Source organism: Oryctolagus cuniculus, chromosome 5 (assembly GCF_964237555.1).
Source record: "Oryctolagus cuniculus chromosome 5, mOryCun1.1, whole genome shotgun sequence".
NCBI classification, from domain to species: Eukaryota; Metazoa; Chordata; class Mammalia; order Lagomorpha; family Leporidae; genus Oryctolagus; species Oryctolagus cuniculus.
The window spans coordinates 64,069,760-64,088,973 of NC_091436.1; the positions used below are offsets into that span (position 1 = coordinate 64,069,760).

A 19,214-nucleotide genomic window follows, 5' to 3' on the forward strand; every position below is an offset into this window, starting at 1 on the left:
TTCTTTTCTCATGACCCGGATTGACGAGAAGCACACCTACAGGAGGCGCAAAGATGAGTGAATCCCTTTTCCAAGACCCTCGTAATGAAGCCCTCAGGGAATGGCCGAGTGTGGTAGAATTTGCAGCAGCTGCAGGAGTGGCACAGCGAGCAGGAAGAGCTCCAGGATGGCGGCTGTTCAAATACAGCACACAGCCCACATCGATTTCCTATCAGCCTAGTGCGGGCCCCGGTGAGAAAATGATATTAATAAGCTCTTGCTCCGCTAGAAATATGTGTGATAAGCGGCGGATGTTAGAGAAGGGAGGGATGGTTAGTATTCCATTCTCCTTAAGGAGACTTCGGGAGTTTATGTAGTTGTTCTCTTGGCTTCTGAAGTAAACACACTGACGCACATAGACGCCTGCACTGCAAAGACGCAGGCCAGACCAGTGATGCACAAACTAATCATGACCTCAGGGATAGACTGCTGAAAACCTGCATCTTTCACAAGTTACCCAGCTGAGCCCGGTCCCGCCAGTCCGGTATTTGGGAACTTCTGGTCTGGCGCAGTACTCTGACTTTACCAATGAGGAAATGGTAAAAATTTTAATGCCGTTCAAGGAATTAACCAATTAAGGGCTAGAAATCCTATTTTTTTTTTTTTAAGGTTCATTTATTTGTTTACTAATTTGAAAGACAGAGTAACAGTGAGAGGGAGACGCAGAGAGAGCTCTTCCATCTGCTGGTTCATTCTCCAAATGCCTGCAACAGCTGGATGGGTGGCAGGGACTCAAGCATCTGATCTCGCTCTTTCTCTATAACTCTGTCTTTCAAATAAATAAATCTTTTAAAAATAAAGATATATATTATAGGCCAGCGCTGCGGCTCACTAGGCTAATCCTCCACCTGCGGCGCCAGCACCCCAGGTTCTGGTCCCGGTCAGGGCGCCAGATTCTGTCCCAGTTGCTCCTCTTCCAGTCCAGCTCTCTGCTGTGGCCCGGGAGGGCAGTGGAGGATGGCGCAAGTGCTTGGGCCCTGCGCCCGCATGGGAGACCAGGAGAAGCACCTGGCTCCTGGCTTCAGGTTGACACAGTGTGCCGGCCATAGCGACCATTTGGGGGGTGAACCAATGGAAGGAAGACCTTTCTCTTTGTCTCTCTCTCTCACTCTCACTCTCACTGTCTAACTCTGCCTGTCCAAAAAAAAAAAAAAAAAAAAAGAGAGAGAGAGTAAAATGGTTTCACAAAACTAGACTGCCTGAGTTCTAATTTTTTAAATTTCTTAGAGAGGGCTCTTCCATCTACTGGTTTACTCCCGCAATGTCCACAACAGCCAAGGCTGGACCAGGCTGAATCCAGGAATGCTGGATTCAACCTGGGACAGAATTCTGTCAGGGTCTCCTATAAGGGTGTCAGGAGCCCAGGCATTTGCGCCATTCCCTGCTGCCTCCAGTGGTGCACATTAGCAGGAAGCTGCATTGCAAGCAAAGCCAGGACTCAAACCCAAACACTCTAATATGGGATATGGGCATCCCAAGCCATGTCTTAACTGCTGCTCCAAACACCTGCCCCTATAATGTTTATTAGAATAAAATAAAAAGAGCATTCAGGTGAACTGCGTATCAGTATTATAGTCTGTTCATGTTACAGTGGCAGTGGTAATTGTGCGGTCATTTTATGTAGGCTTCTACCCTCTCAGCTTTCAAAACATTGCAAAACTGAGCAGATATAGATTGTATATGTGGCATTTCTCTGCCATCCTCCCCAGCATTTCATCTCTGGTGGGTGAAAGGGTGGTGGCCAGCTAGGATTGCAAAGTAAAAGAACTTGAGGTTTGAAAGTAGCTTGTGCGTAAGCACAGGTACTTCAGAGCGCTGGTATTCTCTAAGATGATTCATCTATCAATAAAGTATGTGATGGGAAAAATGGTTTCACAAACATTTGTCAAGGGCTGCTACTGTAGTTGTCCCTATCCGTGAACAGCTTCATATTCACTCTTCTTACCTAAAGAAACTGCTGTTAAATTTTTTTAATGGAAAAGCTGGGAAGTGGCTCAATATATCCAAAAGGAAAAGTTCACCCTCGGTCACTATAAATTACATAACTTCTCCACAGTTCCCTTTGCAGTCTTTTTGTTTTTCGGTTTTTTTAAGATTTATTTATTTATTTGGAAGGCAGAGTTACACAGAAAGAGGAGAGGCAGAGAGAGAGAGAGAGAGAGAGAGAGAGAGGTCTTCCATCCACTGGTTCACTCCCCAGATGACCACAACAACCAAAGCTGCGCCAATCCGAAGCCAGGAGCCAGGCGCTTCTTCCAGGTCTCTCACATGGGTACAGGGGCCCAAGGTCCTGGGCCATGCTCTACTGCCTTCCCAGGCCATAGCAGAGAGCTGGATCGGAAGTGGAGCAGCCGAGTCTCCAACCGGCGCCCATGTGGGATGCCTGCACTGAAGGCGGCAGCTTTACCCACTGTGCCACAGTGCCAGCCCCCCTTGTAGTCTTAAGATACCAATGTTCCTTAGCCTCCTAGATTTCAGAAAATCCCTTTTTTGATGCTCTTAATAGATGTTGTGTATTAAACATTGAAAAATGAGAACATTGAAAGAGTAAGAATGAAGAGGAGCTGGTTAAGACAAAAATAAAACTGATGGTGAGGTAGGTGTGTTTTGGGAATGAGTTGTTTGACAGTTGGAACAGTTCTGTGGGACTGTTTTGTTTTCTTTGTTTTTAATTTTTACTTATTGTCACTTTACTTGAGAGACAGGGAAAGAGGGAGATTTCCCATCCAGTGATTCATTCCCCAAATGCCCACAATGGTCAGCCCTGGACCAGGCCAAAGCCAGGAGCTCCAAACTCAAAGCAAGTCTGCCACATGGGTGGCAAGGATCCAAGTACTTAAGCCATCTCCTGCTGCCTCCCAAAGTGTACATTAATAGGAAGCTGGAATTGGTTGCAGGTCTGTGACCCAAACCACGAGAACTCCAATGTGGGATGCAGGCATCTCAAGTAGCATCTTCAGCAGTGCACCAAACACCACCCTGAAGACCCCCAGTTTGCGCTGTGGCTGAGCAATGCATAGTGATCAGCAAGAGACAAGGGAAAGGATGAATAACGGGAAAAGTGGAAAACTTGCGACCACAGAATCAGCCTCGATGTCAGATGCCTATTAACCTAAAATGAATTCCAGAGTCAGCTGGGAATATGAGAACTTTAAGATGAAGCATGCTGTGAACATGTTGCTCCTGAAATTTTTTAAAAAGGTTTATTCATTCATTTGAAAGGAGAGGCGGGGGGGGGGGGGGGTCTTCCATCCAGTGATTCACTCCCCATTTGGCTGCAACGGCCGAAGCTGCGCCGATCTGAAGCCAGGAGCCAGGAGCTTCTTCTGGGTCTCCCACCTAGGTGCAGAGGCCCAAGGACTTGGGCCATCCTCCACTGCCTTCCTGGGCCACAGCAGAGAGCTGGATCGGAAGTGAAGCAGCCAGGTCTCCAACCAGCACCCATACCCATATGGGATGTCGGTGCTTTAGGCCAGGGTGTTAACCTGCTGCGTGCCAGCCCCAAGCTACTAAAATTTTGGTCACCAGTCATCTTTGGAGTAGATGTTCACAGCACCAAGGCCAGGGCATGTCTGTTCAGTATCAGAGTGGCTGGCAGGACCACGAGTTAGCCAGGTAGATGTGTTCAGGGCTCTGTGCCACTCCTACACAAGTTGCTGACTCACATTCCTTTTGCTACAATGTGTCTCAGTACTAGGTTCAAATTCTTCTTAGTTCACTTAAATCTTACATCTCTGAAAAAAATTTGGAAAACCCTAAATTATTTTTTATTGTGTATTGGTTTCAGAGGATTTTTGTTTCATTGAAAGCATTCAAATTGTGATCCTGGAGTGGTTTGTGATAGTGCCAACAGCTATGTATGAGCCATGACTTCTTGCTAGGTTGTGGTGGGTTTTTTTGGGTTTTTGTGGTTTTTTTTTTTTTTTTTTTTTTTTTTGACAGGCAGAGTGGAGAGTGAAAGAGAGAGACAGAGAGAAAGGTCTTCCTTTGCCGTTGGTTCACCCCTCAGTGGCCGCAGCGGCCGGGAGCCAGGTGCTTCCTCCTGGTCTCCCATGCCAGTGCAGGGCCCAAGGACTTGGGCCATCCTCCATTGCATTCCCGGGCCACAGCAGAGAGCTGGCCTGGAAGAGGGGCAACCAGGACAGAATCTGGCGCCCCAACTGGGACTAGAATCCAGGGTGCTGGCGCCACAGGCGGAGGATTAGCCTATTGAGCTGGGACGTTGCTAGTTTTTTATTATGGAAATAAGAAAAACAGAATGTAGGCTGCTATGGATAAATTTTTAAAGGCTTGTAAATAAGCAAGAAGAGTCAGGACCAACGTTGCAAATGTTACCTTTCCCTGGCGGAAGTAACCTGCCCATGTTAATCACCTCTATGACGTCATCTCATGGTCTCAAGACCTAACATGTTGGTGTGGTGAAGGGCTCCTGTTCTAAGCAGAGGTGGCAGGAGTTTCAGTCTTAACTCTGCAAAGCACAAGTTTGCCTGATAACAAATGCTAATTCAGTGGTTGTCTCTAATATGTTAAGATTCAGCCTTAACAGTAGGTTAAACCATGGCCTCTGGCACCAGCTTCCCATATGGGTGCTGGTTCATGTCCTGGCTGTTCTCTGCTGATGTACCTGCGAAAGCAGTGGAGTATGGCCCAAGGTCTCCCTTGGGCCCCTGCACCCATGTGGGAGAACAAGACGAGGCTTCTAGCTCGTGACTTCAGTCTGGCCCAGCCCCAGTTGTTGTGACCATTTAGGGAGTGAACCAGCAGATGGAAGAGCTCTCTCTTCTCTCTCTGTCTCTCCTTCTCACTCTGTAGCCCTGCCTTTCAAACAAATAGGTAAATCTTTAAAAAAAAAAAAAAAAAAAAAAAAAAGATTTGGCATATAACACATTTGAGAAAATGTGGGTGTTTTTTTTTTTTTTTTGAAGATTTATGTATTTGAAAGAGTTACACAGAGAGAGAAGGAGAGGCAGAAAGAGAGAAAGAGGTCTTCCATCCGCTGGTTCACTCCCCAGTTGGCTGCAGTGGCTGGAGCTGCACTGATCTGAAACCAGGAGCTAGGATTTTCCTCTGGGTCTTCCCCAGCAGGTACAGGGTACCAAGGCCTTGGACCATCTTGTACTGCTTTCCCAGGCCACAGCAGAGAACTGGATCAGAAGTGGAGCAGCCAGGACTTGAACTGATGACCATATGGGATGCTGGCACTGCTGGTGCCAGCTTTACCCATAGGCCACAGTGCTGGCCCAAGTGTGTTCATTTTAAATTGTGTTTTGTTGCCAACTAAAAGTTTTGAAATAAAATTTGACCTCACAAAGGGTATATTCATTACCTCATCTTTCCTTCCTTGTCCTTATCCCTAGTGTGGGTGGGAGTAGGGATGAAGGCCTTTTGACATAATACAGCATAAGCAAAATTATGCCAAGGGAAGTGAAAAATGACTGACCCCCCCCCCCACACACACACATTGTTTGCAGATTGTGCAGGAGGAAATAAATCATTACAGTAGGGTCACCTGACAGTCACCACATCAACCAAGTTCAAGCACGGCATCACCAGGACTTGGACTTTTGTGCCTCCTAGACTGATAAAGTGTGCAGTATTGCACACGGTGTATTCTTGCCAACATGTTTAACCTGAATCTAAGCAAGCTTCTGCAGACCCAACTTGCAGATTATAAGTGAAACATGGACAAGTTAAATGACGCAGTAAGTCCTGTAAGACAAATTTAAGAAGAGACATTTTAGAAGACAGCTGTCCTGGTCTCCTCCAAAAGAAGTTAGTGGCTTTTATTTCCATTTCATGAAAAGTGGGGAGGGACTGGTTTAAATTTAAAAGGTTGAAAAGAGGCCGACGCCGCGGCTCACTAGGCTAATCCTCCGCCTTGCGGCGCTGGCACACCGGGTTCTAGTCCCGGTTGGGGCGCCGGATTCTGTCCCGGTTGCCCCTCTTCCAGGCCAGCTCTCTGCTGTGGCCAGGGATTGCAGTGGAGGATGGCCCAGGTGCTTGGGCCCTGCACCCCATGGGAGACCAGGAAAAGCACCTGGCTCCTGGCTCCTGCCATCGGATCAGCGCGGTGCGCCGGCCGCAGCGCGCCGGCCACGGCGGCCATTGGAGGGTGAACCAACGGCAAGGGAAGACCTTTTTCTCTGTCTCTCTCTCTCACTGTCCACTCTGCCTGTCCAAAAAAAAAAGGCTGAAAAGAGACATAAAAGTCAGATGCAATAGGTGAACCTGGATGAGTTCTGTTCTGGGGAAGTTATGAAAGGTATTCTTGGGACAATGGAGGAATGTGATTGTGGGCGGTATGTTAGACAATACAGCGTTATTGTCAGTTTTTAAGGTTTGATAGTGAGGCCAGTGCTGTAGCTAAACAGGTTGAAGCCCTGGCCTGCAGCACCAACATCCTTTATAGGCAGCAGTTCAGTTCCCAGATGCTCCACTTATGATCCAGCTCCCTGCTAATGCGCTTGGGAAAGCAGCAGAGGATGACCCAAGTCCTTGGGCTCCTGCACCCACATGGGAGACCCAGAAGAAGCTCCTGGCTTTGGATTGGCTCAGCTCTGGCCATTGCAACCATTTTGGGGATGAACCAGCAGATGGAAGACCTCTCTCTCTGTCTCTACCTCTCTCTACAACTCCTTAAAATAAATAAAACAAATCTTTAAATAAAGTTTGATAGTATTACATGTAAGGTCCTGGGGATACAGAATGGTGTGTACCACAGCACACAGGGTGAAGCCATTATGGTGTCCACACCTGTGTGGTATAGACGAAATGTGCTAATTGTCCTGTCCTTTCAACTTTTCTGTATGTTGGAATTTTTCAAAATGTTTCAAAAAATTTTTATACCAAAACTAACTTATGTTTTAATTCTACTTTTCCATGAACTTTTTAAAGAACTTTTTTTTTTTTTTTTTTTTTTTTTGACAGGCAGAGTGGACAGTGAGAGAGAGAGACAGAGAGAGAAAGGTCTTCCTTTTGCCGTTGGTTCACCCTCCAATGGCCGCCGCTGCAGCCGGCGCACCGCGCTGATCCTGGCAGGAGCCAGGAGCCAGGTGCTTTTCCTGGTCTCCCATGGGGTGCAGGGCCCAAGCACCTGGGCCATCCTCCACTGCACTCCCTGGCCATAGCAGAGAGCTGGCCTGGAAGAGGGGCAACCGGGACAGAATCCGGCGCCCCAACCGGGACTAGAACCCGGTGTGCCGGCGCCGCAAGGTGGAGGATTAGCCTATTGAGCCACGGCGCCGGCTTTAAAGAACTTTTCTATGAACATTTTTTTTTGACAGGCAGAGTGGACAGTGAGAGAGAGAGACAGAGAGAAAGGTCTTCCTTTGCCATTGGTTCACCCTCCAATGGCCGCCGCGGCTGGCGCACCGCGCTGATCCGATGGCAGGAGCCAGGTACTTATCCTGGTCTCCCATGGGGTGCAGGGCCCAAGCACTTGGGCCATCCTCCACTGCACTCCCTGGCCACAGCAGAGAGCTGGCCTGGAAGAGGGGCAACCGGGACAGAATCCGACGCCCCGACCAGGACTAGAACCCAGTGTGCCGGCGCCGCAAGGCGGAGGATTAGCCTAGTGAGCCGTGGCACCAGCCTCTATGAACATTTTTAAATGGTTCAGTGTGTATGTACATCTATCTAAGTGAATATATATAAGTGTGTGTATATATATATATATATTCTTTAAGAAGCAAAAGTTATAGAAGCACTAAATAGTTTATAAAGAATGAAATTAATCTTCCCCTCTCTTTTGTTTTAGGCTCAAGAAAAAGGAAGATTAAACTATACTAAGGTATGTAGATTTTATACATACTATACAGTTTTATACATTTAAATCTGTTGTTTGCTTTTCATTTATATTTGAAAGATCCAAAGAGAATCTTCTCATCTAACGCGAAGTGGTATTTCCTGTTAAGTGAAAGGCATTAGCAGGGAGAGTAAGGTTCACTGAATATTTAACGTCCTTACTAAGTGCCTGTTCCATTCCAGATACTGTATTAGGAATACAACAGTGATCCAGAGGAAGTCTTTCACACTATTTATAATGTAGTAGGGGAAATGGATAACTAGTAAACAGCTAAATAGATCCATAATTTATATTATACATGTTACTTGTTACATAATACATAATGTAATATCAGAAGGTTGTAAGTGCTTTGAAGAAAACTAAACAAGATCACTAAGCATTGTTGAAAGATGCCCATTGCCCATGCCTAGAAGAGAACTTTTAGCTCATTCAGTTAATGCCTGCGATGCACTGCCCAGGACAGACTGAAACTCTAAAGGGAAGCGTTCTCATATCACCTGCGCAGCTTTGGAAAACACAAGTACCTAGGGCCTACTGCATCAGAGAACAGGGTGGGGCCAAGCTGGAGTGATTTGAAAAAGTCTCCCCAGATCATTGTGACACACAGTCCTGGTTTTAAAAAATAAAAACCACTACAGGAGTTGAGATCTCGCACAGTTGGGTCACATTCTGTTTTCCCCTCAGGGGCAAGAGGGATATGTAGCAGGTGCATGGCATGCATACAGCTGCCTGGCTACAGGAGCTCGCCAACCAGCTGATTTATGTAGCAATCAGAAAAATTCAGGGGGGGGCAGCACACCTGCACTCCAAAGACAGGCAGGAAGAAATATGACCCAGAAAGGCTCTGCCTGCAGCAGGATGGCAAAAATCCACAAAGACCTCCCTGTCCAGGACCTAGCTTATCACACATTCAAGCACACTCCTGGTGACCCACAGCTGCACCTCCATGGCTCTGACTCCTCTCCTTGCTCGAAACGCAGTGCCTCCTTCTATTTGCCTCACGATCTTATGCCTCTTTCAAGAGCCACTAGGCAACAGAGACACCTCTAAGCCCAGAGGTCCCAAATCTGTCTCTTCCTTGGATATCTGCCGAGGCTCATCACACACCCAAGCACAAGCTCTGGACCTGTCTTAGAGCTTCCCACAGGCGTACAAGCCCAGTATGTCTTAAACACAACCCAGCACCCTCCTGGCATCTCTCGTTGTTTTCCGATTGCCTTATCTTTTAGAGCAGTTTTGGGTTCACTGTATAAGTTGGGAGTCATCACACACACACAGCCACCCCCATTACCAGTATCCTGCACCAGAGCAGTACCTTTGTCTGTAGCAACCCCTGAGCCAGCACTGATATGTCCTCCTCACTTGGCATCCGTGGTTTGTGTTAGGGTTCATCTTGGCATTGTAGCTTGGTCCTTTTTACCTGTTCTCTGTCCTGTTGCTGCCACTGTCAGCCTGACAGTCAACCCTATGAGGAACTCACCACACGAGAAACTGCACCTACTCCCTCCCTCTGTGTGCCTTGGGCAAGCCACATCTGTTTTATATCCTCCATGTTCCTGAGTGCCCCTCCTCTTGACCTCTCTCCCGTTGTTCACGTTCACGGTCTTTGCATCTGAACCGCTGAAAAGATGACTGCTGCCTGGGCTCCCTGCCTGTTTCCTCCCCGCAGCCCCATTACCAGCCAGAGTGTCCACCAACACCACAGATCTGACAGTTTCACTCTCCAGCTCAACAGCCCGCATGGGCTCCCTGTTGTCTGTATGGTACATGCAGGACTTGCTTGGGTTGGCATCCATGGAGCAGTGATCACGCCCCCTACAGGGTTGCCCCTGCTTCATCACCTATTCCAGCTGCACCAAAGACCACGACATGGACCGTTTCCATCCCCTGTGCCTCTGCTCTGCTGTCCCCTCTGGAATGCCCTTCCCCCTCTGCTCATCCTAAAAGGTTTAATTTAGCCACGTCTTCTATAGGAAGTCCTCTGTGACTCCCCAGGCTGGGTTAGATGCTTTCAGTTCCTTACTCCTATATTATAATGATCTGTTTATAGAGAGAGCATAAACTGTGAGCTCTTCCAGGGCAGGGGCGGTGTCCATTTTATTCCTATACCTGATGCCTCACATAGTACTTGGCACTGGGGAAAATGTTGAGTAAGTGAGCGAGTAAGTGGAGGCTATAAGAAAATAGAAGATGCCTGAAGTAAATTGGAAACATGTAAATTGCAGCAGAAAATCTGGTATCAAGCTTTTGATCTGGGTGAAGGAAGATAAGGAAAGCTTTGACCCAGGGTGCAGCCCTCAGCAGGACTAAGAAGGCTGCTTAGGAAGGTTGTAATGAACCAGTGTGAAGGTGAAGGCTGGGATCTCTGCCGGGGTGGAAACAGGCTCACCTATGTGTGAAGAGGCTGGTGGGGAAAGAGTGACTGCTGAGCGCTGATGTTCTTTAGGCTTCAAAGAATACCTCTGGGGTTTCTTATTGCAGAAGCACTTGACAATGGAAGAGATTTCCATTGGAAAGGGCACAGATAAGAGCACCCCAGACCAAGCATGGGTCTGCCACCAGCTCACTGCAAAATCTGACCCTCAGTTACTTCGTCTCTTTGGCCTTCCCTTACTTTCCTCAGTACAAAGTGAGCAGTTGAGAATAGCCCTGTTCCACTTGCTAAGGTCCATTCCAAATTTAGGAAGAGACATTTGCCTTTTGTTTTTTAAGGTTTATTTTATTTTCATCTCCTTGAAAGTCAGAACAGCTTCCACTGGTTTACTCCCTAACCAAGGCTGGGTCAGGCCATCTGGCTCTGCCACGTGGGTGGTAGAGACCCAAGTACTTGGGCCGTCATCTGCTGCCTTCCGGGTGCATTAGCAGGAAGCTGGATGGGAAGTCCTGGAGCAGGGACTCAAATTGGCCCTCCAATAGGGGTTGCGGGAGTCAGGAGTGGCAGCTTCATCTCCTGCACTGACTCTGCTACACAGTCCCAGTCCCTAGGAGGAGACACTCTTATCCTGCATACTGCTGAGGCCCAGACTCAGCCTTCATCCACCCAGCCAATGTTAATTTGCCCTTGACCGTGTCCGAAGCACCATGCCCATGCCAGGATGGGCATCGGGAACAAGGCTCAGGCCTTGCTGTGTCCGGTAGCCACTCCCCTGCCCTCTTCTGCTTTCCCTCTGAACATTTTTCATGGTCTGAAATTATCAGAGCTTGTTTACTTCTTTCTGCTTCCACTGGGACGTAGAATCTAAGAGCAGGAGCCTCGGCAGCCTCATTCATGGCTGCTTCACCCTCCTGGACACAGGCGCACATGAAGGAGCAGCTGACACATGTGCAGACGCGAGTGTTGCAGGAGGATGTGAGCGGTCTGGGATCCAGGACTGCAGACTCCATTGGCCATTGTGAGAGTATGTTGACCATGTAAGAGTGGTACAGCCCACCCCCATGTGGCCTAGGGCTACCTTCAAGTGCCAGTGACAACACTGCCCATACCAGAAAACAGAAACCCACCCTCAACCCTTGAACTTGTAGGGCTATTCTGATAAAGCCCCCTGGTCTAGGCTGACTGAAGTAATCAGTTAAGACCTTGTCATTCTTTTTTTTTTTTCTTTTTTCTTTTTTTTTTTTCTTTTTTCTTTTTTTTTTTTTTTTGAAAGTCAGAGTTACACAGAGAGGGGAGAGGCAGAGAGAGAGAGAGAGACAGGTCTTCTGTGTGCTGGTTTACTCACCACCAGTTGACTGCAACGACCAGAGCTGCTCCGATCCGAAGCCAGGAGCCAGGAGCTTCCTCTGGGTCTCCTTTGCTGGGTGCAGGGGCTCAAGGACTTGGGCCATCTTCTACTGTTTTCCCAAGCTATAGCAGAGAGCTGAATCAGAAGTGGAGCAACCAGGTCTCGAACCGGCGCCCATATGAGATGCCGGCACTGCAGGCGGCAGTTCTACTCATTACACCACAGTGCTGTTGTAACGGGTAAACCTTGTCATTCTTAACACAGGCTTACCCCCAAGTAACATGGTGGGGAAGATGCAACCTTCCCGTACTGAGTACCATGGAGATGTCTGCAGGGTGCAGCTCTCAGTGCTGTGTCTCACACAGGGTGTTCCAGGCCTTCAGTAAGACATCCAGACCCGGGGCCTCCCCACCTCTGTCTGTGCAGTCTCACTGCTCATGACACTCACTGTAACCAATGCAGGCTTCATGCTTGGTGACCTGGCTTCCGCTGGGGATGGGGGAGTGATTGGTAAAATGCTATTTCAAAAACTCAGGGGCTATCAGGAAGCTCTTGTGAGTTATGAAATTATTATGAAATGTATCTGTTGCTGAACATCTCATTATTTCCAAGCAATGAATATTTACTCAAAAGCCACATTTTGTCTGAAAAAAAATCAGATTGCAAGAAACCACAGAACATTATGTTGGTCACGCACTCTGTGGCTTTATTTGCCACCAGGCACATTTTGTCAGCCTCAGCTGCGGGGAAGCAGGGGAGAGCATGGAAGAAGCGATCATTTCAAACCCTGTCCCAGCTGGATCTCTGGGGTGTTTGTCACGTTCAGCCAAACAGTGGTCTGGTCCTCAAACACTCAGATAAGAAATTGAGTTACCTTTTAATTGAGTTCCTGTTGAGATGGACCCTGGATGTGAATGCTTCCCGCTTCAGTAGTGCCTTTCACCGTAAGATAGCAAAGCACTTGACAACTTTTCATTCATTCGGTCTCCCTGCCCTGAAGGTGGTTAAACCCCCGCACCAGAGTCCCTGCTCCCACTACCGAAGCTCACCCCTGGGAGGTGGGCAGAGATGGAAGCTGATTCTCCCTTAGGCACGCCCCAGCTGGGGAAACCAGGAACGTCGTCCTGACCTGGGTGAACCTGTGCGGATCTTGGGAGATGGAAAGTAATTACCGCAGTGAACAAGACTGAGGTTAATAGCTGTGCGCATGTGCACAGTGCTTTAATTACAGTGATGGTCTGCAGCCCTGGGTGTGTGTGCGCCTCTCAGACCATCGCGTGGACCTTCGGCTTTTGGCCCCAAGTACACAGCCAACGGAGTTGGGCACTAGAGGGAAGAGTGCCACCTACCGCATTGTAGGGAATCTTGGACATGCCTTGGGACTGGGGGGGGGGGGGCCTCTCGGACCACATTCACGCTTGGTTTGCTATGGTAACTAATGTATATGTCCAAAAGAAAACGACTATGTTGACTACCCGGACTCAGACAAACATCTCCAAACGTCTGTGTATTTTCCCCAGCTGGAGCCGAGCGTATGCCTGTAGTTTAGCCTACTGCTACTTGAAATAAGCATGCTGCTAAAAGACTGAGGCAGATGGTATTTTTACCACTTCAGGCAAAACATGGCACCTATGGTTCGACTTTCTGCAATCTTAATTTTTTAACATTTAAAATGGCTTGCTTAAATATCTCCATCATAGAGACACAGACTTTTCTGCAATTTCTTTTTAATAATTGCCTGAGATATACAGATATGAACAAACGTCATTTGGTCAAAAATAGACCTGTCCAGCACTGTGGACTCTGCCTCCTCTACATTCTCACACAAGAGCCTAGGACTGTGCCTTAAATGGGTTTTGGCATTCATGCTAATTTGGACACAAAGACGGCTTACAATAGTTTGCTTTATCTTTAGCTCCGGTCTTTACTATGCATTTCATAGACTTTGCCCCAAAACTCAGTACAGAAAAGTGAATTTTGTGTTTTCTTTAACATCCTGTTATGAGGTTCATGGTAGCACAGAGAATCACTCAGGGTTATACACTCAGTAAAGAAAGCTCTTGCAGGGGCTGGCACTGTGGCATATCCGGTGAAGCTGCCTCCCGTGGCACTGGCATCCCATATAGGCACCAGTTTGGTATGTGTCCTGACTGCTCCACTTCCAATCCAGCTCTTTGTAATGGCCTGGGAAAAGCAGCAGAAGATGACCCACTGCACCCACGTGGGAGCCCTGAAAGAAACTCTTGGCTTCTGCCTGGCCCAGCCCTGGCTGTTGTGGCTACCTGGGGAGTGAACCAGCAGATGGAAGATTTTTTTCTCTCTCTCCTTCTTTCTCTCTCTCTGTCTTACTCTCCCTCTCTCTGTAACTCTGCCTTTCCAAAAAAAAAAAAAAAAAAAAAGGCAGGCTCTTACAGATGCCAGTTCTTTAGACACCCAGTTCTCCATGAAGCGCACGAGGTATTTTTCAGAAGGGTCTTGACTCCCACTCCCCCAGGCTTGCTGAGGGTTCCGGAGCCGTCCGTTCTGGCCCTGCCCTCCCCTGCCTCTCAGACAGGAGCCTCAGCAACTGCTGCTCTCCTCTGCCCTCCCCACCCTAGAAGTCCTTGCACATTTTGTTTTATTACAAAATGCATTTGCATAGCGTACGCATTAAAATTCTCTTCCCACCAGCAAACAGTGATGCCCACAGACATTTACATTTGCATGACCACGAATCACCACTTCCTTTTAAGAAGGGAAAAAAAGGGGGGGGGGAGCTTTCCTTTCTTGTGCTTCTCCTTTCCCAGGTTTGCCCTTTTAGCCATCTCTTCTCGTTATTATACATAGCGGCTGCAACCGTTTGGCTGCATACGGAGTCCAAGATTCTACTCTTTTAAACCTTGAGTATGGAAATATATTTTTGGTAAACATTATTGTTCTCTCTTTTCAGACAAAGGCAGCCTCCTTTATTTATTTATTTATGTATTTTTGGCAGGCAATTTTGCCGCCCGCTCTTTCCCATAACCCTAGCTAACTGGCTCTGAGAATTCTTCACATTGGCACATTTAGAGAACAGATGTTGCCATGTTTTCTCTTCCCAGTACCCCTTCCGTGGGCAGATGCTTCTTCTCCTACCCTGGGACTGTACGTTACCTCCTTTGGTAAAATATTCCACACACTGTCGCTGTTGACGTGAAGCCACCCTGCTTCCTCCAGCCCCCTGAAGATGTCTTCACACTTAGCATTTCTGTTTGAGTGATAACTGCAGAGACCACGTAGATGCGTTGACATTCCCTCCCCTTTCTTGTTCCATAAAAGACTAGTGGTGCAATTAGGTAAGATGTTTATAGCAGAATTTAAAGGGAAAAAAATGCAAATACCATTATTATGTGGGTACAACTATGTAAAATTTTATATGCTCCATAAAGACTGGAAGACAACATGTAAAAAATACAAATCAAGGCATTAGTGTTTTAATTAAGAAATAAACTGTACTCTTGAAAGATTTCTGCTTTGTAAGTAGACTTTGATTTGAAGTGGAACTTTCTCAGATTATAACCTAAACTGGTAAGAATTGAAAAATGGTCTGAAATCATACTTTTAGTGACATAACCAGAATTTAATTGTGGGTTCCTAAAGAATTGTTTGCTTCTGTGTCAACAGGCAGAAATGCGTAGTTGGAAAATGTAAATGTTGTACTCCAGGAATATTTGTGCTGGGCTCTGAAGAATGGTTGAAGGGCAAAGGCTGACTGCTGAGCAGTCCCTGTGCGTGTCCGTGTGGTGGCCTACCTGCAGGGAGAGGCACTGGGGGTCTCTGCCAGAGCTGTCATCTGAAAGTTCTAGATCCCCCCTCTTGGGGTGGGCATTTGGCACAACAGTTAAGATACCACTTGGAGTGTCAGTTGTTAAATCAACAACAGGAGTCACTGTGCATGCACTCCCCATGCAGGACCTCTGTCCTTAGTGAGTTGTACTATGAGAATCAACAGTAAAACTAGTCTTCAAACAGTACTTTATACTTTGTGTGTCTGTATGGGTGCAAACTGTTGAAATATTTACTTAGTATAGAGGTGGTCTTCTGTATATATATAAAGATAATTAAAATGAATCTTAATGAAGAATGGGATGGGAGAGGGAGTAAAAGATGGGACAGGAGTGGGGGTGGGAAGGCAGATATTGGGGGAAGAACCACTATATTCCTAAAGCTATACCTATGAAATTTATATTTATTATATAAAACTTGCTTAAAAAAAAAAGATGCCACTTCAAACACCTGCATCCCATATCGGAGCACCTAGATACAAGTTCCAGCTCCCCTCCTGATTCCAGCTTTCTGCTAATGCACACTCTGGGAGGTAGCAGGTGATGGCTCCAGTACCTGGGTCTCTGTCACTCATGTGAGAGACCTGGATAGAGTTCCTGGCTCCTGGCTTTGGCTTGACCCAGCCCCATTGTGGCTGGCATTTGGGGAGTGAATCAATCGATGGAAGATCTCTCCGTCTCTCTGCTTCTCAAATAAATAAGTGAAAATCTTTTTTTTTTTTAAGATTTATTTTATTTATTTGAAAAACAGAGTTACAGAGAGAGGTAGAGACACAGAGAGAGAGAGAGAGAGAGAGAGAGAGAGAGAGAGAGACAGGAAGGTCTTCCATTTGCTGGTTCATTTCCCAAATGACTGCAACTGCCAGAGCTGTCAAAACAGAGGCATCTGCCAGAGCTGTTGAAACAGAGGCATCTTCCTCTGTTTCCCCAGGTGCATTAGCAGAAAGCTAGATCAGAAGTAGAGCAGCTGGGATTGGAACCAGCACTCATATGGGATGCTGGTGCTGCAGGCCAGGGCTTCAATCCGCCGCACCACAGCACCAGTCCCATAAGTCAAATTCTTTTTTTAAAAAAAAAAGAAGGAAGAAAGAATTGAATCATATTTTAAAACAAACAAATCTTGGGCACCAGGTTCTAGTCCTGGTTGCTCCTCTTCCAGACCAGCTCTCTGCTGTGGTCTGGGAAAGCAGTGGAGGATGGCCCAAGTGCTTGGCCCCTGCACCCACATGGGAGACCAGGAAGAGGCACCTGGCTTCTGGCTTCGGATAGGCATAGCTCTGGCCATTGCAGCCACTTAGGGAGTGAACCATCGGATGGAAGACCTTTCTCTCTGTCTCTCTCTCACTGTCTGTAACTCTACCTGTCAAATAAATAAATAAATAAAACAAATCCCCCTACTCCTCATTTCCTTAAAAAAATTGGATAAAACCAGTTATTTTTCTTTTGCCAACCATATTCCATGTGAGTGTTTTTCCTTAGAGTAATAATAAATAGAAATCTCCTTAGCCTGTTGTTTTTCAGAACAATTTCTTTAAATCAGTTGTTGCAACTGCAGCCTTGATTTCAAAATTTTGATGATGCCATTATTGATGGAAAAGCAATCAGTTATCAACTTCTGTCCATAATAAAACATAGAAACTTTTTGCTGAACATACAACTTTATATTAAAAGTGAATTCTATGGGTGGGCATCATGGTGCAGTGAGTTAAGCCCCCACTTGGGGTGCCCACATATCAGAGCATTGATTACAGTCCTGGCCACTCTGCTTCTGATCCTGCTCCCTGCCAGTGCACCTGGGAAGCAGCAGACACCAGCTCAAGGACTTGAGTCCCAGCCATGTGGGAGACCCAGATGGAGCTCTTGCCTCCTGACTTAGTGCTAGCTCAGCCTCAGGTTTTTTTGTTGTTGTTGTTTATTTTTTAAAGATTTATTTATTTATTATTTGAAAGTCAGACAGAGAGAGAGTTCTTCCACCTGCTGGTTCACTCCCCAATTGGCCGCAACAGCCAGGAGCTTCTTCCAGGTCACCAACGTGGGTGCAAGGGCCCAAGGACTTGGGCCATCTTCTACTGCTTTCCTAGGCCATAGCAGAGAGCTGGATTGGAAGTGGAGCAGCAAGTCTTGAACCGGCACCCATATGGGATGCCGGCACTTCAGACCTGGGCGTTAACCTGCTGCACCACAGTGCCGGCCCCAGCCTCAGCTTTTGTGACCGTCTGGTCAGTGAGCCAGTGGATGGAAGATCTATTTCTCTCCATGTGTGTGTGTCTGTCTCTCTGTGTGTCATTCTACCTTTCAAATAAATAAGAGAATAAATCTCTTTTGAAAAAATGAATTCTAAATCAGACAAGCAGTAATCAGTTTTCTTAAACCAGAGCTGTGCCTTCTTATGAGCCCTCTAGCCTTTTTGCACAACAGTTGCCTTCACTCTGGCTTTTCCCTTGCAAGTATCTGAGTATATTATTTTGCATTTGTCCCCAGTGACTATCATCTTGCTTTGATGATCTGTTCTTCTAATTTCTTCATGTTATTTTAAAATTAGATTCTTATTCTCTGAGGTGTTAGCAATCCCACACACCTCAGTGGCATCCAGATTTAATGATCATAATCTCTGTTCCCCTGTGGACGTGAATAAAATTATTAAATTATTTCGATGTTAAGTCTCTTTATGACATCATAAAATATGCCACCCTCTCAGTTGTTAGCCCAAGTACTATTTTTTAATGTCTATTTATTCATTTTTATTTATTCAAAAGGCAGAGTGACAGAGATCTTCCATATGCTGGTTTACTCCCCAAACACCTACAACAACCAGGCTGCACCAGGCCAAAGCAAGGAGCCAGGAACTCCATGCGAGTCTCCCACTTTGGTGTGAGGAACCCAAGTGCTTAGGCCAAATTCTGCTGCACCCCTGGCACAATAGTAGGGAGCTGGAGTTCAGGTGCATGCAGGGCTCAGTCCTGGGTGCTCCAGTATGGAATGTAGGCATCCCAAGTGGCGGCTTAATATACCCCAGCCCAGATACTATTTGAATGTAGGCCCTTATAAATCTCTCTTACTTTTCTTCAGATCATACATTCCTGGTTTGTTGGTCTTTGGTTTATACTGGTATCCATAAAATGTTAAATTATTTAGTTCATGAAAACAATATTTAGTGGGGCAGTCTCTCCTACTCTTAAAATCTGCTATTTTGAATTACCAGCCCATTAAAAGTATATATCTACATAATACCTAACCTTCATCAGGCAACTAAAGCAGACTTAGATTGTAGCTGAAGGTCGATTTTTGGCTGTAAGCCTGGAGTGATGTGTGCATTTGTTCATCTTTAAACCCTGAGGGTTACCACAGTGCCTGGCACAGAGTAGGTGCCCAGTAGATATCTGTTGAATGTTGAATGAATGAGTCCAGACACCCCACGTGCTTGTGCCTGTTTTCTGTTCTTCTAATTCCTAAGGCATATTTGACCCCCCCCCCTTCTCCTCTTATTTTCCCTCACGTACACTCCTGATCAAATGGTTGTATCCTCAGTGCCCTGCACGCTCAGGGAGGGCAGTCTTCTGACTCAGTCTGGAAAGTCAGCCAAAAATGCCCTCCAGCCTGGTTCCGTGGGTGAGCGCTCTGCACCGTCGGGTAGCTGGATTCAATTATTGCTCCCAGTTTGTGGTGTCAGGAGCCACCTGTGCGCAGGGGGAGCCTGTATGTCTTCATGCCACGGATGGAGCCTTCTGTGCCCATAGAAGAGTCTGTTTTACCCACTGACACAGTTTGTATGTAGATCTGAAGGAGGTGCTATTTCTTTCCCTGTCATAAAATACCATAAGGAAGTATAGGTTTTCCAAAATTATG

The 19,214-nt window shown here is 46.7% G+C and overlaps 1 protein-coding gene across 1 annotated transcript in view; it reads left to right on the plus strand.

The window, feature by feature from the left end:
- Window positions 1-19,214, plus strand: part of PDSS2 (decaprenyl diphosphate synthase subunit 2) — a 294,359-nt gene that overhangs the window by 257,063 nt on the left and 18,082 nt on the right. The window contains exon 7 of the mRNA XM_002714881.5: window positions 7,796-7,828. Within this exon, the coding sequence (XP_002714927.5) occupies window positions 7,796-7,828 (33 nt within the window). The remainder of the gene's footprint in view (window positions 1-7,795; window positions 7,829-19,214) is intronic.